General features: G+C 48.1%; 1 protein-coding gene across 4 annotated transcripts in view; it reads right to left on the bottom strand.

Moving 5' to 3' along the window:
* Positions 1-24,161, bottom strand: part of SAP130 (Sin3A associated protein 130) — a 1,096,728-nt gene that overhangs the window by 239,694 nt on the left and 832,873 nt on the right. For all 4 annotated transcript variants that reach the window (XM_069213674.1, XM_069213675.1, XM_069213676.1 and 1 more), the window contains exon 18: positions 20,336-20,461. In XM_069213674.1, the coding sequence (XP_069069775.1) occupies positions 20,336-20,461 (126 nt within the window). The remainder of the gene's footprint in view (positions 1-20,335; positions 20,462-24,161) is intronic.

Here is a 24,161-nt window from a genome sequence, read left to right as displayed (position 1 = left end):
TTGGAGGTTCTCTTAATTCATGTGTATTTAGAGATAGGGCAGAGGCCTCAAAACTACGGACTATTTAAATAATAAGGCTCTCAGAAGAAGAACAACCTCAAACTTCATAGTATCAGGAGACTTCAGCGTACATCGTCTTGGAACCCTACCGGATAAAGACCTCATACTTGCCCAATGTTCACAATGGGACATCACACTGCAGGAGGTCAATAGAACAGGCAAACCAAACAAAACTGGCAGGCAACTCTTGAGGGATTTAGAGCATCTGAGCTTTCAGGCATTAAAAGTCTGGTTCTCTGAGGATTAGCTACCAACAGCAACATTTCACTCAAAGATGGCCAGCTCAACACTTGATTATACATTTGTCACTCTTTCTTTGTTCCACAAACACTTGTCATATCATCTGGGCGAGAGGGACAGCAGCGATCATCTCCCACAAGAAGTTATGTTCATGGTTGCTCCTGCATCCTTTTGTCACCCGGCTGAGGTACCAGGCTCAATATACACCATGAACAACAAAATTATTAAATACTCTCCCTCAGAAGAAGACTATAAACAAAACCCTAAGATCTCTTCAATGGAGTCTCTGCGACCAAAACCTACATTAATCGCTGAAACAAAATAAAACAACACTAAAAACTCTAAATTGGGCCATAAAAAGACAGCAAGAAGACTCGCTTTAGGCAAAATAGCTCATTGACATAAAAAGCAACAGCGTGCGGTTTTTGGCGCATGGTAAACACGCTCCAACACCCCACCCACCAAGGTATCAGCTTCCACTTGACAGAGGAAAGCTTGGGAAAAATGTTGTTTTAACACTTCAACCAGCCTTCGGAGGGGGCAGCCCCCACAAGGGACACGGAAGAAAATTTGTCAGGTTGTGTATTAAGTTGGCTCTGTATATATTATTTAAAAGTAAGAAATAGTGTGCACAGAGTCCAAGGGTTCCCCTTAGAGGTAAGATAGTGGCAAAATTGGATAATTCTAATGCTTTATTTTGTGGTAGTGTGGTAGAGCAGTAGGCTTGGCTTATCAGACGGTAGTGTTAAGCATTTGTTGTACACACACTGGCAATAAATGAGGAACACACACTCAGACTTACTCCAGGCCAACTGGTTTTTATATTGAAAAGGAAAATGTCACTTACCCAGTGTACATCTGTTTGTGGCATTAGTCGCTGCAGATTCACATGCTTTGCATAGTCCGCCGTCTGGTGTTGGGTCGGAGTGTTACAAGTTGTTTTTCTTCGAAGAAGTCTTTTCGAGTCACGAGACCGAGGGACTCCTCCTCCTTTGTTTCCATTGCGCATGGGCGTCGACTCCATCTTAGATTGTTTTCCCCGCAGAGGGTGAGGTAGGAGTTGTGTATGCTAGTAATAGTGCCCATGCAATGGAATGAATAAGTATCTACAAAATGAAGATTAAAATAATATATTTACAAATGTACAAATGTTGAAGATTACTTCCAAACGGCTACAGGCTCCCGGGGAGGCGGGTGGGCGCATGTGAATCTGGAGCGACTAATGCCACGAACAGATGTACACTGGGTAAGTGACATTTTCCGTTCGGTGGCATGTGTAGTTGCAGATACACATGCTTTGCATAGACTAGTAAGCAGTTATCTCCCCAAAAGCGGTGGTTCAGCCTGTAGGAGTGGAAGTAGTTTGAAATAAAGTTTTTAGTACAGCTTGACCTACTGTGGCTTGTTGTGCGGATAACACGTCTACACAGTAGTGCTTAGTAAATGTGTGAGGCGTAGACCATGTTGCTGCCTTACATATTTCGTTCATTGGAATATTTCCTAGAAAGGCCATGGTAGCACCTTTCTTTCTGGTTGAGTGTGCCTTTGGTGTAATAGGCAGCTCTCTTTTTGCTTTAAGATAGCAGGTTTGGATGCACCTAACTATCCACCTGGCTATACCTTGTTTTGATATTGGATTTCCTGTATGAGGTTTTTGAAATGCAATAAATAGTTGTTTTCTTTTCCTAATTAATTTTGTTCTGTCAATGTAGTACATTAGTGCTCTTTTGATGTCTAATGTATGTAGTGCTCTTTCAGCTATTGAGTCTGGCTGTGGGAAGAACACTGGTAATTCTACTGTTTGATTTAAGTGGAACGGTGAGATAACCTTTGGTAAGAATTTTTTGTTGGTTCTTAGAACTACCTTATTTTTGTGTATTTGAATAAATGGTTCTTGTATAGTAAACGCCTGAATTTCACTTACTCTTCTTAGAGATGTAATGGCAACGAGAAATGCAACTTTCCACGGTAGGTATTGCATTTCGCAAGAATGCATGGGTTCGAAAGGTGGGCCCATGAGTCTTGTTAAGACAATATTGAGGTTCCATGAAGGAACAGGTGGTGTCCTTGGTGGTATAATTCTTTTTAGTCCTTCCATAAACGCTTTTATGACAGGTATTCTAAATAGGGAAGTTGAATGAGTAATTTGTAGGTATGCAGATATTGCTGCGAGATGAATCTTTATGGAAGAGAAAGCTAGATTTGACTTTTGCAAATGTAGTAAATACCCTACTACATCTTTTGGAGATGCATGCAATGGTTGAATTTGATTATTATGACAGTAACAAACAAATCTTTTCCATTTACTTGCATAGCAGTGTCTAGTGGAAGGTTTTCTAGCTTGTTTTATGACCTCCATACACTCTTGAGTGAGTCCTAAGTGTCCAAATTCTAGGATTTCAGGAGCCAAATCGCTAGATTCAGCGATGCAGGGTTTGGATGCCTGATCTGTTGTTTGTGTTGTGTTAACAGATCTGGCCTGTTGGGTAGTTTGACATGAGGTACTACCGACAGGTCTAGTAGTGTGGTATACCAAGGTTGTCTTGCCCATGTTGGTGCTATCAGTATGAGTTTGAGTTTGTTTTGACTCAATCTGTTTACTAGATATGGAAGGAGAGGGAGAGGGGGAAAAGCGTACGCAAATATCCCCGACCAATTCATCCATAGAGCATTGCCTTGGGATTGCCGGTGTGGGTACCTGGATGTGAAGTTTTGGCATTTTGCGTTTTCTTTTGTTGCAAATAGATCTATTTGAGGTGTTCCCCAAATTTGGAAGTAATTGTTCAGGATTTGGGGGTGAATTTCCCATTTGTGGACCTGTTGGTGATCCCGAGAGAGACTGTCTGCTAGCTGGTTCTGGATCCCTGGAATAAATTGTGCTATTAGTCGAATGTGGTTGTGAATCGCCCAATGCCATATTTTTTGTGTTAGGAGACACAACTGTGTCGAGTGTGTCCCCCCCTGTTTGTTTAAATAATACATTGTCGTCATGTTGTCTGTTTTGACAAGAATGTATTTGTGGGTTATCATGGGTTGGAATGCTTTCAATGCTAGAAATACTGCTAACAGTTCTAGGTAATTTATATGAAACTTTCTTTGATGTACGTCCCATTGTCCTTGGATGCTGTGTTGATTGAGGTGTGCTCCCCACCCTGTCATGGAAGCATCTGTTGTTATCACGTATTGTGGCACTGGGTCTTGGAAAGGCCGCCCTTTGTTTAAATTTGTACTGTTCCACCATAGAAGCGAGATGTATGTTTGGCGGTCTATCAACACCAGATCTAGAAGTTGACCCTGTGCATGTGACCATTGTGATGCTAGGCACTGTTGTAAGGGCCGCATGTGCAATCTTGCGTTTGGGACAATGGCTATGCATGAGGACATCATGCCTATGAGTTTTAATACCATTTTTGCATGTATCTTTTGATTTGGATACATGGCTTGTATCACCTTGTGAAAATTTTGAACTCTTTGTGGACTTGGAGTGGCTATCCCTTTTGTTGTGTTGATTGTCGCTCCTAAGTATTGCTGTGTTTGACACGGCACAAGGTGTGACTTTGCATAGTTGATGGAGAAACCCAGCTTGTAAAGGGTTTGTATAACATAATCTGTGTGGTGTGAACACTTTGTTAGCGAGTTGGTCTTGATTAGCCAATCGTCTAGGTACGGGAACACGTGTATCTGCTGCCTCCTGATGTGTGCAGCTACTACTGCTAGACACTTTGTAAAGACTCTTGGCGCTGTTGTTATTCCAAATGGCAACACTTTGAATTGGTAGTGTATTCCTTTGAATACGAACCTTAGGTATTTCCTGTGCGAGGGATGTATCGGTATATGGAAATACGCATCTTTTAGATCTAATGTTGTCATGTAGTCTTGCTGTTTCAGCAGTGGGATTATGTCTTGTAATGTCACCAAGTGAAAGTGGTCTGAATTGATGTAGGTGTTTAGTGTTCTGAGGTCTAATATTGGTCTTAGAGTTTTGTCTTTTTTGGGTATTAGAAAGTACAGTGAGTAAACTCCTGTATTCTTTTGTGGACCTGGTACTAATTCTATTAAGTCTTTTTGCAGTAATGCCTGAACTTCTAGTCCTAGAAGGTCTATATGCTGTTTTGACATATTGTGTGTTTTCGGTGGGACGTTTGGAGGGAGTTGGAGAAATTCTATGCAATAACCATGTTGGATAATTGCTAAGACCCAAGTGTCTGTTGATATTTCCTCCCAAGATTTGTAGAACTGGCTTAGTCTTCCCCCCCACTGGTGTTGTGTGAAGGGGTTGAATGACCTGTGAGTCACTGCTTGTTTTGAGGGGTTTTTGGACCTTGAAATTTTCCCCGGTTTCTTGGGAATTGGCCCCCTTTGTATTGGCCTCGAAAGCCTCCCCTTTGGTATTGTCCCTGGTAGGTAGGCGGTGTTGTTTGTGAGGTGCTGGCTTGTGTGGCTTGATCTCGAAACCCTCCTCTGAAAGTGGTTTTACGAATTGTGCCAAATGTGCCTCTGCCCTGCGGGGAATAGAGTGCGCCCATGGCTTTAGCTGTATCAGTGTCCTTCTTTAATTTTTCAATTGCAGTGTCCACTTCTGGGCCAAACAATTGTTGTTCATTGAACAGCATATTAAGCACTGCCTACTGTATCTCGGGTTTGAAGCCGGATGTGCGCAGCCATGCGTGCCTCCTTATTGTCACAGCAGTATTTATTGTTCTTGCAGCTGTATCTGCTGCATCCATAGAAGAACGGATTTGGTTGTTGGAAATCTTCTGTCCCTCTTCAACCACTTGTTTTGCCCGTTTCTGGAATTCTTTGGGGAGGTGCTCGATGAGATGCTGCATCTCGTCCCAATGGGCTCTGTCATATCGCGCTAGGAGTGCCTGCGAGTTGGCGATGCGCCATTGATTTGCAGCTTGTGCTGCAACCCTTTTCCCCGCTGCCTCAAACTATCGGCTCTCCTTGTCAGGAGGTGGTGCGTCGCCTGATGTGTGTGAGTTGGCTCTTTTACGAGCTGCTCCGACGACAACTGAATCTGGTGTCAGTTGTGATGTAATAAAAGCAGGGTCTGTGGGCGGTGCCTTGTATTTCTTCTCCACCCTTGGAGTGATTGCTCTGCTTTTCACTGGCTCCTTAAAAATTTGTTTAGCGTGCCTTAGCGTCCCCGGGAGCATAGGAAGGCTTTGATAATTGCTATGGGTGGATGACAGGGTGTTAAAGAGGAAGTCATCCTCAATAGGTTCTGAGTGCAGCGATACATTATGAAACTCTGCTGCCCTAGCTACCACCTGTGAAAATGCCGTACTGTCCTCAGGCGGTGAGGGCTTAGTGGGGTACGACTCAGGGCTATTGTCTGATACTGGAGCGTCATAGAGATCCCATGCGTCCTGATCATCTTGGCTCATGGTGGTATGAGCTGGTGATTGTGGCGGAGTCTGTGCCGGTGATATATGAGTTGTCGGTGGTGGAGAGGGTGGTGGAGTTACCTTCTTTACCACTTTTGCTTGTGGTGTCTTGTCTTGGCTTTGGAACTCTAGTTTTCTTTTCCTTCTGATTGGGGAAAGTGTGCTGATCTTCCCTGTCCCACTTTGTATAAAGATCCGCTTTTGTGTGTGATCTACGTCTGTTTCTTTTAGTTCCTCCTCAAATCGGTGTCTTTGTAGTTGGGAGGACAGTGATTGTTCCTCTGAATAGGAACTGGCTTTCGGTTCGGTTGCTGGGCGTTTTGGCACCGAAACCGTGCCTTTTGTTATTTTCGGCTCCGATGAGATTTTTCTCTTTTTCGGCGTCGCACTCTCTCGGTGTTGACCATCTTCGGTGCCGCTGTCTCTGTGCCGAGCAGCTTCGGTGCCGCTGTCTCTGTGCCGAGCAGCTTCGGTGCCGCTGTCTCTGTGTCGACCCTTTTCTGCAGCACTTTCTCGGTCCCGAGATTGCTGCGTGCCTGTGTCTCGACCTGAGTCGGACGATCTCGGCACCGTCTCGCCCTTCTTCGGTGCCGATGGACGGTCACCTACTTTATGGGTTGAGCCATGGCCTGTTGGCAGTGGCGTCCCCTGGGCTTTGTCTGTTTTTCCCTGTGATGTTTGTTTCGACGTCTTACTCACGGTTTCCTCGACGTCGAATTCTTCGGAGTCCGATTCGTGGATGGAGAATGCTTCTTCTTCTCCCTCTTCCTCGAACCTTCGTTGTCCTGTCGGCGTGGACGCCATCTGTAACCTTCTGGCTCTTCGGTCTCGGAGCATTTTTCTCGACCGAAACGCTCGACAGGCCTCACACGTCTCTTCTTTGTGCTCGGGTGACAGGCACAAGTTACAGACCAAATGTTGGTCTGTATAGGGGTATTTACTGTGGCATTTAGGACAGAATCGGAACGGGGTCCGTTCCATCAGTGTCGATGTTGCACGCAGTCGGGCCGACCAGGCCCCGACGGGGGATCGAAATTACCCCGAAGGGCTACTGGAGCTCTTCTGGATTCGGTGTCGACTCTAATCTAACTCGATACCGAATGAAACAATACCGACTAATTTTCCGTTGATTCTGACTATCTTTCCGACCCGAAACACGGAGCGAAAAGGAACACGTCCGAACCCGATGGCGGAAAAAAAACAATCTAAGATGGAGTCGACGCCCATGCGCAATGGAAACAAAGGAGGAGGAGTCCCTCGGTCTCGTGACTCGAAAAGACTTCTTCGAAGAAAAACAACTTGTAACACTCCGACCCAACACCAGACGGCGGACTATGCAAAGCATGTGTATCTGCAGCTACACATGCCACCGAACATATATTTTCTTAGTTTATTTTAAGAACCACAAGTTCAGGATTTACAGTAAACACTTTAAATGTAAGGTACTTCACTTAGATACTTTAGGAACTCTGAATAAAAGCAATTTCATATACAGTCTTTGTAAAAATGGCAATAAGCTATTTTCAAAGTGGACACACTGCAAAAAATCAACAGTTCCTGGGGGAAGTAAGTAAAGGTTAGATTAGTAGGTAAGGAAAACACTTATAAGTCTCAGTCCTGGGGCATTGGCAGCCCACCGTTGGGGGTTCAAGGCAACCCCATAGTTACCACACCAGCACCTCAGGGTTGGTCAGGTGCAGAGGTCAAAGAGGTGCCAAAACACATAGGCGCCTACGGAGAACAGAGGTGCTCCGGTTCCAGTCTGCCAGCAGCTAAGTACCTGCATCCTCGGGGGGCAGACCAGGGGGGTTTGTAGAGCACTGGGGGGGACACCAGTAGGCACACAAAACACACCCTCAGTGGCACAGGGGCGGCCGGGTGCAGTGTGCAAAGCAGGCGTCTGGTTTCAGGTAGAAAACAATGGAGGGACACAGGGGTCACTATAGCGGTGCAGGCAGGCACAGGGGGGGCTTCTCGGGATAGCCACCACCTGAGCTAGGCAGAGGGTCGCCTGGGGGTCACTCCTGCTCTGAAATTCGGTTCCTTCAGGTCCTGGGGGCTTCAGGTGCAATGTTGGTTCCAGGCGTCGGGTCCCTTGTTACAGGCAGTCGCTGTCAGGGGGAGCCTCTGTATTCTCTCTGCAGGCGTCGCTGTGGGGGCTCATGGGAGTCGTCTCTGGTTACTCACGGGCTCGCTCACCGGGGAGTCCTCCCTGTGGTGTTTGTTCTCTGGATCTCGAGTAGGGGGCGTCGGGTGCAGAGTGTGAAGTCTCACGCTTCCAGCGGGAAATATGCAGTCTTTGAAAGTTGCTTCTTTGTTGCAAAGTAGCAGCTGGTTTTGAGCAGGGCCACTGCTCACAGGAGTTTCTTGGTCCTTTAGTCCAGGGCAGACCTCTGAGGCTTCAGAGGTCGCTGATCCCTGTTGGATGCATCGCTGGTTGCAGGTTTTCGAAGTTGGAGACAGGCCGGTAGGGCTGGGGCCAAAGCAGGTGTTGTCGTCCTCCTTCTCAGCAGGCTTGTAGGTCAGCAGTCCTTGTTTCTTCAGGGTGCAGGAATCTAATTTCCTGGGATCTGGCGTGCCCCTAAATACTGAATTTAGGGGGGTGTTTAGGTCTGGGAGGGCAGTAGCCAATGGCTACTGTCCTTGAGGGTGGCTACACCCTCTTTGTGCCTCCACCCTGTGGGGAAGGGGGCACATCCCTAATCCTATTAGGGGAATCCTCCAAACTCAAGATGAAGGATTTCTAAAGGCAGGGGTCACCTCAGCCTCAGGACACCTTAGGGGCTGTCCTGACTGGTGGGTGACTCCTCCTTGTTTTTCTCATTATCTCCTCCAGCCTTGCCGCCAAAAGTGGGGGCAGTGGCTGGATGTAGGAAAGTACCATCTTGCCTGGCATGTTACCCCCCATATTTCACTGTATATATGTTGTTTTAGTTGTATGTGTCACTGGGACCCTGCCAGCCAGGGGCCCAGTGCTCATAGGTGTGCCCTGTATGTGTTACCTGTGTTATGACTAACTGTCTCACTGAGGCTCTACTAATCAGAACCTCAGTGGTTATGCTCTCTCATTACTTTCAAATTGTCACTAACAGGCTAGTGACCATTTTCACCAATTTACATTGGCATACTGGAACACCCTTATAATTCCCTAGTATATGGTACTGAGGTACCCAGGGTATTGGGGTTCCAGGAGATCCCTATGGGCTGCAGCATTTCTTTTGCCACCCATAGGGAGCTCTGACAATTCTTACACAGGCCTGCCACACTGCAGCCTGAGTGAAATAATGCACACATTATTTCACAGCCATTTTCACTGCACTTAAATAACTTATAAGTCACCTATATGTCTAACCTTTACCTGGTAAAGGTTAGGTGCAAAGTTACTTAGTGTGAGGGCACCCTGGCACTAGCCAAGGTGCCCCCACATTGTTCAGGGCCAATTCCCCGGACTTTGTGAGTGCGGGGACACCATTACACGCGTGCACTACACATAGGTCACTACCTATGTGTAGCTTCACAATGGTAACTCCGAATATGGCCATGTAACATGTCTAAGATCATGGAATTGCCCCCTCTATGCCATCCTGGCATTGTTGGCACAATCCCATGATCCCACGGGTCTGTAGCACAGACCCTGGTACTGCCAAACTGCCTTTTCAGGGGTTTCACTGCAGCTGCTGCTGCCAACCCCTCAGACAGGTTTCTGTCCTCCTGGGGTCCAGCCAGGCTTGGCCCAGGATGGCAGAACAAAGGACTTCCTCAGAGAGAGGGTGTTACACCCTCTCCCTTTGGAAAAAGGTGTTAAGGCAGGGGAGGAGTAGCCTCCCCCAGCCTCTGGAAATGCTTTCATGGGCACAGATGGTGCCCATTTCTGCATAAGCCAGTCTACACCGGTTCAGGGACCCCTCAGCCCTGCTCTGGCGCGAAACTGGACAAAGGAAAGGGGAGTGACCACTCCCCTGACCTGCACCTCCCCTGGGAGGTGCCCAGAGCTCCTCCAGTGTGCTCCAGACCTCTGCCATCTTGGAAACAGAGGTGCTGCTGGCACACTGGACTGCTCTGAGTGGCCAGGGCCAGCAGGTGACGTCAGACTCCTTCTGATAGGCTCCTTCAGGTGTTGCTAGCCTATCCTCTCTCCTAAGTAGCCAAACCCTCTTTTCTGGCTATTTAGGGTCTCTGCTTTGGGGAATTCCTTAGATAACGAATGCAAGAGCTCATCAGAGTTCCTCTGCATCTCTCTCTTCACCTTCTGCCAAGGAATCGACTGCTGACCGCGCTGGAAGCCTGCAAAACTGCAACAAAGCAGCAAAGACGACTACTGCAACTCTGTAACGCTGATCCTGCCGCCTTCTCGACTGTTTTCCTGGTGGTGCATGCTGTGGGGGTAGTCTGCCTCCTCCCTGCACTAGAAGCTCCGAAGAAATCTCCCGTGGGTCGACGGAATCTTCCTCCTGCAACCGCAGGCACCAAAGAATTCCATTACCGGTCCTCTGGGTCTCCTCTCAGCACGACGAGCGAGGTCCCTTGAATCCAGCAACTCTGTCCAAGTGACTCCCACAGTCCAGTGACTCTTCAGTCCAAGTTTGGTGGAGGTAAGTCCTTGCCTCCCCACGCCAGACTGCATTGCTGGGAACCGCGTCTTTTGCAGCTACTCCGGCCTCTGTGCACTTCCGGCGGAAATCCTTTGTGCACAGCCAAGCCTGGGTCCACAACACTCTAACCTGCATTGCACGACTTTCTAAGTTGTCCTTCGGCGGCGTGGGACTCCTTTGTGCAACTTCGGGTGAGCACTGTTTCACTCCTCTTCGTAGTGCCTGTTCCGGCACTTCTGCGGGTGCTGCCTGCTTCTGAGAGGGCTCCTCGTCCTGCTGGGCGCCCCTTCTGTCCCCTGACGCAATTGGCGACATCCTGGTCCCTCCTGGGCCACAGCAGCATCCAAAAACCCTAACCGCACGATTTGCAGCTAGCAAGGCTTGTTGGCGGTCTTTCGGCGGGAAAACACGTCTGCACGACTCTCCATGGCGTGGGGGATCCATCATCCAAAGGGGAAGTCTCTAGCCCTTGTCGTTCCTGCAGAATCCTCCGCTTCTACTGTCCAGTAGCAGCTTCTTTGCACCCACAGCTGGCATTTCCTGGGCATCTGCCCATCTCCGACTTGCTTGTGACTTTTGGACTTGGTCCCCTTGTTCCACAGGTACCCTCGTTTGGAAATCCATTGTTGTTGCATTGCTGGTTTGTGTCTTTCCTGCAGAATTCCCCTATCACGACTTCTTTGTCCTTTGGGGAACTTTAGTGCACTTTGCACTCACTTTTCAGGGTCTTGGGGTGGGCTATTTTTCTAACCCTCACTGTTTTCACAGTCCCAGCGACCCTCTACAAGGTCACATAGGTTTGGGGTCCATTCGTGGTTCGCATTCCACTTTTGGAGGATATGGTTTGTGTTGCCCCTATCCCTATGTGTCCCCATTGCATCCTATTGTAACTATACATTGTTTGCACTGTTTTCTAAGACTATATTGCATATTTTTGGTATTGTGTACATATATCTTGTGTATATTTGCTATCCTCATACTGAGGGTACTCACTGAGATACTTTGGCATATTGTCATAAAAATAAAGTACCTTTATTTTTAGTATATCTGTGTATTGTGTTTTCTTATGATATTGTGCAAGTGACACTAGTGGTACTGTAGGAGCTTCACTCGTCTCCTAGTTCAGCCTAAGCTGCTCTGCTAAGCTACCATTATCTATCAGCCTAAGATGCTAGACACCATATGCACTAATAAGGGATACCTGGGCCTGGTGCAAGGTGTAAGTACCCCTTGGTACTCACTACAAGCCAGTCCAGCCTCCTACACTGGATGGGTGGGCATCTCCACTAGCTGGGATGCCCTGGGGTGGTGCAACAAAAGGGGTGAGCCTCTGAGGCTCACCACCAGGTGTTACAGTTCCTGCAGAGGGAGGTGAGAAGCCCCTCCACCCAGTACAGGCTTTGTTCCTGGCCACAGAGTGACAAAGGCACTCTCCCCATGTGGCCAGCAACATGTCTGGTGTGTGGCAGGCTGTGAGAAACTGGTCAACCTACACTAGAAGTCGGATTGGTATTCAGGGGGCATATCTCTAAGATGCCCTCTGGGTGTATATTACAATAAATTGCACACTGGCATCAGTGTGCATTTACTGTCCTGAGAGGTTTGATACCAAACATCCCAGTTTTCAGTGTAGCTATTATGGAACTGTGGAGTTCGTGTTTGACAAACTCCCAGACCATATACTCTTATGGCTACCCTGCACTTACAATGTCTAAAGTTTTGCTTAGACACTGTAGGGGCATAGTGCTCATGCACATATATCCTCACCTGTGGTATAGTGCACCCTGCCTTAGGGCTGTAAGGCCTGCTAGAGGGGTGACTTACTTATGCCATAGGCAGTGTGAGGTTGGCATGGCACTCTGAGGGGAGTGCCATGTCGACAGTCTTTCTCCCCACCAGCACACACAAGCTGTGAGGCAGTTAGCATGTGCTGATTGAGGGGTCCCTGGGGTGGCATAAGACATGCTGCAGCCCTTATTGACCTTCCTGGCATCAGGGCACATGGTACCAGTTACAAGGGACTTATCTGAGTGCCAGGGTTGTGCCAAGTGTGAAGACAAAGGCACAGTTTAAGGAAAGAACACTGGTGCTGGGGCCTGGTTAGCAGGGTCCCAGCACACTTTCAATCAAAAGATAGCATCAGCAAAGGCAAAAAGTTAGGGGGTAACCATGCCAAGGAGGCATTTCCTTACAGGTTGCATCAACATCAAGGACAAAAAGGCAGTAGGTCAACCAGCTCACGGCCAGCAGCTATCACAAGGCTCTCCCATGGTAATTTCCCCAATAACCAAGGGGTAAATTAGGAGACATATCTAAAGAAAGCTGGAAGGGGCTCCAGGTCCAAATGGGATTCCATCAGCCATGTTCAAACAAGACCCAAAAGATTGGTCTGACAACCGGAACATCCAAACTGCCCTTTTTAACCAACTGATATTCCTGCACACAGCAACATGGGTACAGGTCAAGTTGGGCGCAGGGACACACCTCTCTAGACATATTCCAAATACTAAAGGGCTGAAGTAGGGGTGTGTTCTTGCTCTCACTCTGTTCAATCTCTTCTTGGCTGACCTAACATCAAGACTGACCATCTGCAACTCCCACACTCTGAACCTAGGAAGCATGGTCCTCTGCAGCCTCCTTTATGCTGATGATTTGGTTTTAATAAGCTGCACCCTGGTAACGCTACATTACATGCTTAAAGTTACTCAGGTCTATTCGGAAGAAAATGTTCTGATCATCAATTCAGAAAAAACAAAAACAATTTCAAACAGTCTAAAAAGTAGAGCCCATAGCTGGTATCTGGCCAACAAGTGGTTGGAATCTGTAGAGGACTATAAATACGTGTGACTTGGATGGGGTGACTGGGGCTCCGTCTCTTTGTGGTGGTGCAGGGACTAGACACCAAAGCACAACAGCAGCTGGCCGATTGACCATCCCTGCATCAGTTACCTTTGCGTGTACTCCCCCCGCTGTACCAAACGCAATGGCTCAAAGAGTGACCTGGGACCCCTGGAGTGTGAAGAGGACGGAAAGTGGTCGGGCAGTTTGGAGTGGGACTTCTTTAGGGGTGGGGGTGTAGGGCCAGTTGAGGCACTATAATCTTCCCTGTTCTGGGAGCATTGATCATTGGATAACGAGCCTCAATGCCTTTCCCCTAAATGAGAGGGTGAAAGACAATACCCCCATTTATTCCCTCTGGAATTAAACTGAGCCCTGTTTGTCCTTCATGTAAGTGGAGACATGTCCCGTAGTTGTGCTTTGCCCTGAGGAGTACGATATCAGTGTATGGCAAAAATCCATGGCTCGCGCCCTGAGGAAGCAAGGCCTGTGTCTTCAGACAGTGAGATCGGCGAGTGGTCAGAAAGGGTGCTCTCTAGTATCCGTAAGTCCCGGACCCGCGCCACTGTGTTTTGCATCACAAGGAAGTGGTCCAATCACGACTGAGTTCCATGTACTGGCAAGAAGAAAGTATATTCTCTATCTGCTGGGTGGTTAAGTCTCCAGAAGTCCACTAGTCCGTGTTCGGCGGTCACGTACATCAGTATTGCCCAGTCCGGGTTATTGCCAGTATCAGTGGGGCCAGTCCTGTCAAGCACTGCATCCCGGGCTAGGTTTCAGTCATCCTCTATTAGGGAGTGTGAAGCCTCAAACTCGCTAAGGAGATGGTTAAGGTGGAGGAGGAACAAGTGTTTGGAACCTGTGGGTGCAGATACAGAGCGTACACAAAGCAAATAGTCCCCGATCTTCAGTTTAGCAAACTCGTATCTGCCTTCAGGATCAGCCCACATGTTAGCAGTGGTAGCGGGTAGGGTTTTATGTAGCAGAATCACCACCCCACACTTCCTAGTTGTACCACTCCCCGCAGTGTGTGTGGTTTCAGGCAGATACTTAATATAGTTTTTCCAGCCCAATCCAGGCGCAGTTTGCTGGATTCCACGTCATCAAGATATGTTTCCTATAGGAGAGCCCCCATCTGCCCTTTTGGACTGAAGATAGAAGATTACCTTATTTCTTTTCACATGGTGGGTCAGGCCATTGACGTTCCAGGAGATAATATGGAGCAGGCGGGATGGGATAGTTTTCCGACCTACCATGGCAGCAGTGTGGGTATGTAGAGGGGTGACTCATCTATGCCACAGGCAGTATTTTGTGTGCATGGCATCCTGAGGGGGATGCCATGTCGACTTTGCCTTTTTCCTCCCCACCAACACACACAATCTGCAATGGCAGTGTGCATGTGTTAGGTGAGGGGTCCCTTAGGGTGGCCCAACACATGCTGCAGCCCTTAGGGGCCTACCATGGTCACAGGCCCCTTGGTACCACTGGTACCTTTTACAAGGGACTTATCTGTGTGCCAGGGGTGTGCCAATTGTGGAAACAATGTTACATTTTTCGTGAAAGAATACTGGTGCTGGGGCCTGGTTAGCAGGATCCCAGCACACTTCTCAGTCAAGTCAGCATCAATATCAGGCAAAAAGCAGGGGGAAACTGCAACAGAGCCATTTTCCTACATCAGGCCATATCTTATCTCCCATGCCACAAATCGCCAGAGGAAGTCTGCTTCCCCGTGGAATTTTACAAATGGGCCAGCAAAGAGGCGGTTGACCTCCAATACAAAGCCTTCAGAGAGGCCAGCCAAGAGGGATCGTTGGGCTCTATCTCCAACAGGGCAGTGATAGCGGTGCTCCCTAAGCCCGGACGGAATCCCCCTCCTTTGTGGCAGCTATTGCCCCATATCCCTTTTGAACGGAGATGTCAAAATCCTTGCCAGTATCCTGGCGGCCCGCTTAAGCAAAGTCCTTCCGTCATTAATACATCCTATGCAAGTGGGATTTGTCCCGGGACGTACCTCTCGGAACCATCTCTACTCCCTCTCAAATGCCCTGTGGAAAGCCGGATGAGGTCCTAGACTTGTCCCTCGACGCTGAAAAGGCGTTTGACCATGTCAAATGGACTATTTGTTCGCAACGCTGCAGAACTTTGGCCTGGTAGATCACTTCATAGCCCAAGTATGTCTGCTCTATGACTGTCCTATGGCGCAGGTTAATTGTGGTGGCTTCATATCCGACCCTTTTTCGATTCACAGTGGGACAAGGCAGGGCTGCCCACTCTCGCCTCTTTTATTCCTGCTGGCAATGGAACCGCTGGCCGGCACTATCCGTCAATCTCCTCTCCTCACTGGAATATCCTTCTCGCTCCTATCTGGGTGAACTGAGACAAAAGTGAAGCACTGCCCCTCTCCACCATCACCATGAGAGTGGCGATCCACGGTTCCCTTTCTGTTGTATGCCTTCTCGCCCTTAAATACCTAAGGATACTGGTCAACTGGGGACTTGACCGTATAGTAGCAGACAATCTGGACCCACCCGTATGACTCAGGATTTTGAAAAGGGGTCCCACTTGAGATTCTCCATGTGGGGTAGGGTCCAGGCGGTAAGGATGGTTACTTTACCGCGCTTCACCTATGTACTAGGCCTGCTACCCATCCAAACACCCCTATCGACTCTTAGGCAGATCGATGCAGAGATCCAAGCTTTTGAGTGGAGCTCCTCTCGTCCCCGCCTATTGCCTGCTAAGCTCATGGCCCACCGCTCTTGTGGAGATATAGGGCTCCCGTTGATCGAACACTATGCCCTCGCCCTCCATCTGTCTTAGTTGGCGTAAATGTTACCTGAAGCGCCGGACCCGCCACAATGAGTCATCACTTAGCGACTGCTACTTCCTAACCAGGGCGGCCTTAGCTCCTTGTAAAGAGCCAGTTCCCCCCTCCAGCCCTGCCCCGATAACACGATGGGGGCAACGCATGCAGCCTGGAGTCGGGAGCACCACGTTCTCGGCATACACACCTATCTCCACAAAGGGGCCCCTATATGGGGAAATAATTGCCTACACCTCAGAGGGTGTAGGAGGCTGGCCTGGTTTCTACGCAGTACCTAAGGTACTTACACCAGGTCCAATTATCCCTCATTAGTGAAATGTAGTCAGTGACTAGAAGCCAGCCTCTCTACAGGTAGTGTGGATGAGCAGCCAAGGCCTAACTAGGAGACTAATCACAATAGTTACAAACCATATACAAAAATAATGGAATGCGAAAGTCGGTTTCTCACCTAGGCAAGTGTAGTATAGAGAGGCGCTGGGAGTATGAGAAAACACCAAAGTTAAGTACAGAACTCACCCCAGAGCACAGGAAAGCAGGAGTAAATCACAGTAACTTTCCTAGAACACACAAGAACATGTGATAGAAGAATTTGCAAGAACCAGCAGAGACTGAAAGACACCAGCAATGGATTCCTGGACCTGAAAACCTGAGGAAGAAGGGGACCAAGTCCAAGAAGCACTGAAGAGTCCAGGGAGAACAGGAGCGCCTGCTAACCCGGATGTAGGTGCCAAAGAAGAACCATCTGTGAAGAAGAATAGTCAGTACTGCACCCAAGAAGATGGATGCGGGTTCCTGGTTGGTGCAGATTATGTCCCACGCCAGATGGATGATTGCAGTCTGGTTTGCGTCATTGGATTCCCCGACAGGCCCTGGCACAGGCAAAGCTCGCGGTTAGCGGAAAATGGTGCTGCACTGGACCAGGAGGGACCTGCTGGCCTTTACCCAGGAGGGGGAGACAGCCCCTCTCAGCACGTAAGAGAGCCCTCAGAAGACCAGGCAGCGCGCACAGGAGTCCCACAGCACGGAGACAAAGAAGGTGCAAAAGGAGGCCCACACAGAACTACACCAAGGGATCCCACGCCACCGGAGAACCACGCAGGAGGCTGTGCGTCACAGAAAGGAGTGCTGGGGGCTGGAGCTGCACGGTGCACAAAGAACTTTGCGGAAGGATGCAAACTAGCCTTGACAACTGCAAAACATGCAGTGCATGGGGGTACTGTCTTGCATGGGGAGGCAAGCTCTTACCTCCACCAAAGTTGGACAGTTGGACAACAGGACAGTCTGGACCACTTCAGTCCATCTCCTGTGTTGCTGGATCCACACGCTTCTTCATGAGAGGGGACACAAACCACTGGTCGTTAATGCAGAGGGGTGCCTGCTGAAGCAGGGAAGTGACTCCTTCACTTCAAGGGAGATTCCTTCGTTCTTCTGGTGCAGGCTGAACACTGGCTGTCCTTTGAGGATGCACGACCAGGAAACAGTGGCAGTTGCTGGCAGGAGCTGAAGATACAGTGTTGCAGAAGTCGTCTTTGGTTCTTTCTTGCAGTTGTAGAGTTCTGGGAGGGTCCAGATGCAGTTTCTTCAGTAAGAAGGTGAAGTAAGTGATGCAGAGGTTCCTGCTGGAGTCTTGCAATCCGAATCTGAGGTAACACCCAGAGGAGAGACCATAAATAGCCCTGAAAGGGAGATTGGTCAGTGTAGGAAAATGCAACTGTTGGCATGGTCGCCGCTAACTTTTTGTCTCTTGCTGATGCTAGCTATGATTGAAAGGGTGCTGGGACCCTGCTAACCAGGGCCCAGCACCAGTGTTCTTTCCCTAAAACTGTACCTTTGTCTCTACAATTGGCACAGCCCTGGCACACAGATAAGTCCCTTGTAAATAGTACCCCTGGTACCAAAGGCCCTGTGGCCAGGGAAGGTGTCTAAGGGCTGCAGCATGTATTATGCCACCCTGGGGACCCCTCACTCAGCACATGCACAGTGCCTCACAGCTTGTGTGTGCTGGTGGGGAGAAAAAGACTAAGTCGACATGGCACTCCCCTCAGAGTGCCATGCCCACAACCCACTGCCTATGAAGTATAGGTAAGTCACCCCTCTAGCAGGCCTTACAGCCCTAAGGCAGGGTGCACTATACCACCGGTGAGGGCATAGCTGCATGAGGACTATGCCACAACAGTGTCTAAGCCAATTCTTAGACATCGTAAGTGCAGGGCAGCCATAAAGAGTATATGGTCTGGGAGTTTGTCAAACACGAACCCACAGTTCCATAATGGCTACACTGAATACTGGTAAGTTTGGTATCAAACTTGTCAGCACAATAAATCCAAATCCACACTGATGCCAGTGTGGGATTTATTGAAAAATGCACTCAGAGGGAATCTTAGAGATTCCCCCTGCATGCCATCCCAACTGCTAGTGCTAGGCTCACCAGTCTCTGGCAGCCAGGCACTTACAGACTAGTTTCTGGCCACATGAGGTGAGTGCCTTTTGCACTCTGTGACCAGGAACAAAGCCTGTCCTGGGTGGAGGTGCCTCACAACTCCCCCTGCAGGAACTCTAACACCTGGCGGTGAGCCTCAAAAGCTCAAAGCCTGGTGTTACAATGCCCCAGAGCACTCCAGCTAGTGGAGATGCCCACCTCCCCGGACACAGCCCCCACTTTAGGCAGCAAGTCCAGAGGAGATAATGAGAAAAACAAGGAGTCACCCTCCAGCCAGGATAGCCCCTAAGTTGTCCTAAGCTGAGGTGGCCAATGCCTTTAGAAATCCTCCATCTTACGTTTGTTGGATTTCCCCAATAGGATTAGGGATGTGCCTCCATCCCCTCAGGGAGGAGGCACAAAGAGGGTGTAGCCACCCTCCAGGACAATAGCCATTGGCTACTGCCCTCCCAGACCTAAACACACCCCTAAATTAAGTATTTAGGGGCACCTCAGAACCCAGGAAATCAGATTCCTGCAACCTTAACAAAGAAGGACTCCTGAAGTGTGAGTCCCCAACACTCTGCACCTGACGCCCCCGGCTCGTGTCCAGAAAACCAACACTATAGCGAGGACCCCCAGGCTACTCCAATGGCATGTCCACCCTGAGATGACCTCCCCTGCATCCCCACAGCGACGCCTGCAGAGAGAATCCAGAGGATCCCCCTGACCGCGACTGCCTGGTAATAAAGAACCCGACGCATGGAAGAAGCAATGAACCCACAGCCCCCAGGCCAGAGAGGAACTAACTATTGGTGCAAGAGTGACCAGCAGGAGGCCCTCATCTTTGCCCAGTTGGTGGCTGGCCCGAGAAGCCCCCCCGTGCCCTGCCTGCATCGCCAGAGTGACCCCCGGGTACCTCCACTGATTTCAACAGAAAACCCGACACCATCTTAGCACACTGCACCCGGCTGCCCCTGAGGGTGTATTTCGTGTGCCTGTTTGGGACCCCCCGTGCTCTACAAAAACCCCCTGGTCTGCTCCCAAGGACGCAAGTACTTACCTGCTAGCAAACTGGAACCAGAGCACCCCTAGTCTCCATAGGTGCCTATGCTATCTCGACCCCTCTTTGACCTCTGCACCTGACCAGCCCTGTGTTGCTGGTGCTGGGTGTTTGGGGTTGACTTGAACCCCCAATGGTGGGCTGCCTATGGCACTTTTAAAATAGCTTATTGCCATTTAATGCAAACTGTGTACATTACTTTTTTCATTCAAAGTTCTATATTTACCTATGCCAAGTACCTTACAATGTATGTACTTACTTGGATTCTGAATCTTGTGGTTCTAAAATAAAGAAAATAATATTTTTCTATATAAAAACCCATTGGCTTGGAGTGAAGTCTGAGTGTGTGTTCCCATTTATTGCCTGTGTATGTACAACAACTGTTTTACACTACCCTCTAAGCCTAACTGCTCGACCACACTACTACAAATAGAGCATTAGTATTATCTATTTTTGCCAATATCAACCTCTAAGGGGAACCCCTGGACTCTGTGCACACTATCTCTCGCTTTGAGATAGTATATACAGAGCCAACTTCCTACAGGAAGCATGAAACACAATTCAAGAAAAGAAAGCCATTGAATATGATTAAGCAAACATGATTGAGAGAACAATGAAAGGAAAGCAATGGGCTGAACCAAAGCACACTCAATATTGGTACTGCCCACAAACGGTGTTTGCCAACAAAAATATAAATGTTCTACCAGGTTAGTCGTCAAGGAACTAGGTTTATTCACAAATACATGGTTGTCCCAGCCAATCACTTTTCACCACTCGCACTCCTTAATGATTCCATTAGGGCCACAGAGCACTCAAAAATTAAATAATCAGAGGGGAGGATCTTGGCATGTTAAATTTCATTTGTATTTCTTCTGATCAGTAGCGCTTTAAATCTTCAAGAGAGATCCTCACCTTTAACTCGCACGTCGCTGTATCGCTGGAAGTGATGGTAGGCAGCCTTCCATGGATTGCGGTACTGACGTAGAAGTGAAATAGGGGGGCGAGAGCGCACCGGAACATATCGCACCCCTTCATCATCTGTAAGACAGAAAATAAAATAATTACTGTCCATTACAAAGGTAACAGGGGTATGGAAAGGGATTACCGAACAAGAAAATGAGCAGTTGTCTAACCAACGGAAACAGGGAGAGGGTTGTGCTGCATCTTATTTATCAAGAGCAAACAAGCAATTCAGCTATAATTTTTTAATTATAATAAAGTGTTCTGCCCAAGGTGTAAATTAATGGACAACTACATTAATCTGTATTCTCTCATTCACCAGATTTGCATGTCTTGAAAGGAGAAGTTACTTCTCTACATTAACTATTTTTCTAGTAGAACTGTGTCTTCCAACATATTACTTTAGGTGCCAGACTGCACGCTGAAACTTTTTTCCCCCCAGCAATAGCTCTCCAAGCATTGCCAGGTAGCGTTACCAAGCTCCAGCCAGGATGTGACAACATTGGAACATACAAGGGTTGCGCTACTGTGCGGATGTCAGTTGCTTGTACATACCTTATTGAGTCAGGCAGAGAGAAACCACAAGAGTTAACAAGACAAACATGGCACATGATAGTTTTTTTTCTACCTTGGAATTGTATTAAGTACCACACTAACTCATAAGGGGAGGAGGAGATCCGGGGACACCAGCCAATCCCTCGCTTTGAGAAATACTAATACCTGTCTCAGGAAAGCATTGTACACTCCTCAAACCCCTTCTGACTCTAGACATGAAAAGAATGACAAGGAAGAGTCTGCAAGGGCAACCTTCTAATATCAAAGGGAAACCAGCCAGTTTCTCACATTTGACCATATTTATTCCAAACAAGGACACACAAGCCTTTAGGAAAGTCCCATGCGTAACGCACCATAATGGGGGAAAACCTTCTGACCGTCGTCACTTTGTCTTGTTACCCAACAAGAACATTGAAAACAAATTTCAGTTTTCTCAACACGTTTGAATTTGTTATCAAATAACTATGTTGAAATTGAATAGTACAGATTAGATTTTAGTTTTGGCAAACACAATGGAATAAGAAAGACACAAAACATTCAGCAGGGCCAATAGTGATTTCTTGTGTGGAGACAAGGTATATGTTTAAGTGTTTTCTGAGGTATAATTATCTAGGCAGACAGAGATGAGGAGTGTGATTATATGAACTACTTCGTCAAGTGTAGACAGCTTGTTGTGAATTCAGTAAATTGTATTCCAGCCTATGTGATGAGCATGCTGCAGTCCACCAGATTCAGGACTTGTGGTGCTTTCCACATTGCTGTAATCCACTGAAGTGCTATCAACAGCTTGCTTGAGGACAAATATTTCTTGGAGACTAGTGAGCCAGTCTTTTACCAGTGCCATACTCCTATTTGGGAGGATAAAGCCTGTAATCGTTTTCCCAATATATCTGAATCCTGGAACACTGCAAAAACTGATGATGTATGGTTGTGCTTCCTGTGTGACACCTCTTGCGGCAGTTGTTTCACCATCCTGCTTTGCGCAGCTTGTCAAGCACCCACAAGGGTCTATGGATTTTTTATTTTCTATTTTAAAACCTATATTCATCCTTTTCTTTCCACGTGTAAAGAAAAGAAAAAAACAGTAACATAGTGCATGTGAAAAAGTGCAGGTATTGTATTACGCATCTCAATGGGTTAATTACCATGACTATCGCACACAAAAAAACATCCTATGTACTAAGTCAATGCACAAATCACATACTGCAGTAGTTTGGTAACCCCACTTGGCAATGGCATCTCTCATACTCAAAGTCTTTCTATCATCATGTCTCTGGGTCTCCCACGTCTGATTCCAAATCTGAGTCTCTGTACTCATTGAAAGAGTCCAGCATTTCCCTGCCAAATACTCCGCCACCCTGTCATCTCTACGCGAGAGTCTCAGATGTTGCTCCTATGCAAATTCCCCACTCCAGAACAACTTTAACCCATGGAGCCTTGTTCCGAGCTCGGGGTCCAGTCCATTTCATCCCTAGGCTTAGCAAGAGGCAGCACGATTGTAGGAGCTTATGTGAGTTCTTTCAGCTTATGGGCTTCATTACCATACCCAACAGGCAAGCTCCTAGTGTCATGGTTATGGTGATTCCTACTGCCTCTGCAATGCAGGGCACTACTGCTTCCCAGAAGTTATATACCCCTGAGCATTGCCACGCCAGCTGCAAAAATGTGGCCCCTACCTCCCTGCAACAAACACAGTTTGCCGCCCTAGCACGATCTATTATGTTAAGCTGGTGTTATGTATGTACAATGCAAATAGTTGAAGTGGAGTAGCTTAAATCTGTTGTTACAGGACACAGTTTTCACTAGGCTACAGACGTGACTCCAGTCCCTGTAGGAAAGTGCCTCTTTTGACATGGTCACCTCCACCTCACGTTCTGTCTGGTTTCTGGTGCAATTCTGACTGAAAGTGCACTGGGTCCCTGCTATAAAAGGTCCCTAGTGGCAGATCTCTTCCCCAAAACTGCACATTCGTTTTCCCAATTGGCAAACCTTTAGCTACCAGTATAAGTCCCTCATAAATGGTACCCCTGTTACATAGGGCATGGGGTACTAAAGGAAGGCCCCTGAGGGCTGCAGCACGAATTGTGCGTCCCTCAAAGACCCCTCTCACTAAGTGCATACAGAGCTGCTTTGGCAGGCTCTGTGTCTGGGTGCAGAACTAAAATGAAAACACGCATGGCAAGGGGTCTGTGCGCACTGCCCCCTTTACGCTGCATGCAATATAGGTAAGTCACCCCACTAGCAGGCCTTCCAGCCCTAAAGGCAGGGTGGATTATATAACATGTGAGGGCATACCTGCATGAGCAGATATGCCTCTGCAATGTGTCATTTTCAGACACAGTAAGTGAACACTGAAGCCATTTTATGTACATGTGCTGGACTCTGGTCATTACAAGTTCTCCAGGTACATGATGGCTTCACTGCCAATAGGGATGATTGGTATCAAACATCTCGTATTATTAAATCCTCAATTAATCCAGTGATGGATTTAATAATACATGCACTCAGAGGGCTCCTTAGAGGTGCCCTAAAAACCTACCAACTCCTAACGTGGGCTCTGACTGGTCAAAACCACTACAGCCACCTTAGACAGAGATCTGGCCCCCTGAGGTGAAAGCCAATGGTCTTGAGGGCTGAGAACTAAGGCCTGCTCTGGGCAGAGGTGTGATGACCTCTCCCAGGCAGGATGAACATTCCAGGGTGGGGAGCTTCAAAGGCCTTGCCGCCTTTGAAATGTAACCCAGGCCTCTCCAAATGGTAGAGCAGGCAGACCCCCAGTTCCTGACCCCATGTTTGGTGCCAGGACTGGTGGGGAGATTAAGAAAATTATAAGGTGTGCCCACTTCATGCCAGTCCCATTCCTGGAGTGGATGAGCTGAAGTGGGTAATACTTTTTAAATTCCTCCATCCTGCATGGAAGGAATTAGGCCAATATGGTTAGGGCTATCCACTTCCACAAGGCAGTGGTCATAGGAAGGGTGTAGTCACCCTAAAGGTGAGTAGCCCATTGGCTACCACCTGGCACTCCCCGTAACACCCCTACATTCAGTATTTAGGTGGCACCCTTGAACCCTAGAATCAGATTCCTGATGAACTATGAACAGCTGGACAACACAGATGTCGTTCAGTAGAGAAGACTGAAGACACCAACTCACTTGGCCCCAGTCCTACCAGCCTGTCTGCAGGCTTCAAAGAATCCTGCACTCAGAAGACTACTGTCCTG

The sequence above is a fragment of the Pleurodeles waltl genome, chromosome 11, assembly GCF_031143425.1.
Source record: "Pleurodeles waltl isolate 20211129_DDA chromosome 11, aPleWal1.hap1.20221129, whole genome shotgun sequence".
In the NCBI taxonomy this organism is placed as follows: domain Eukaryota; kingdom Metazoa; phylum Chordata; class Amphibia; order Caudata; family Salamandridae; genus Pleurodeles; species Pleurodeles waltl.
The sequence above is the reverse complement of the archived record's forward strand: the minus strand, read 5'-3'. Positions and strand labels throughout refer to the sequence as shown.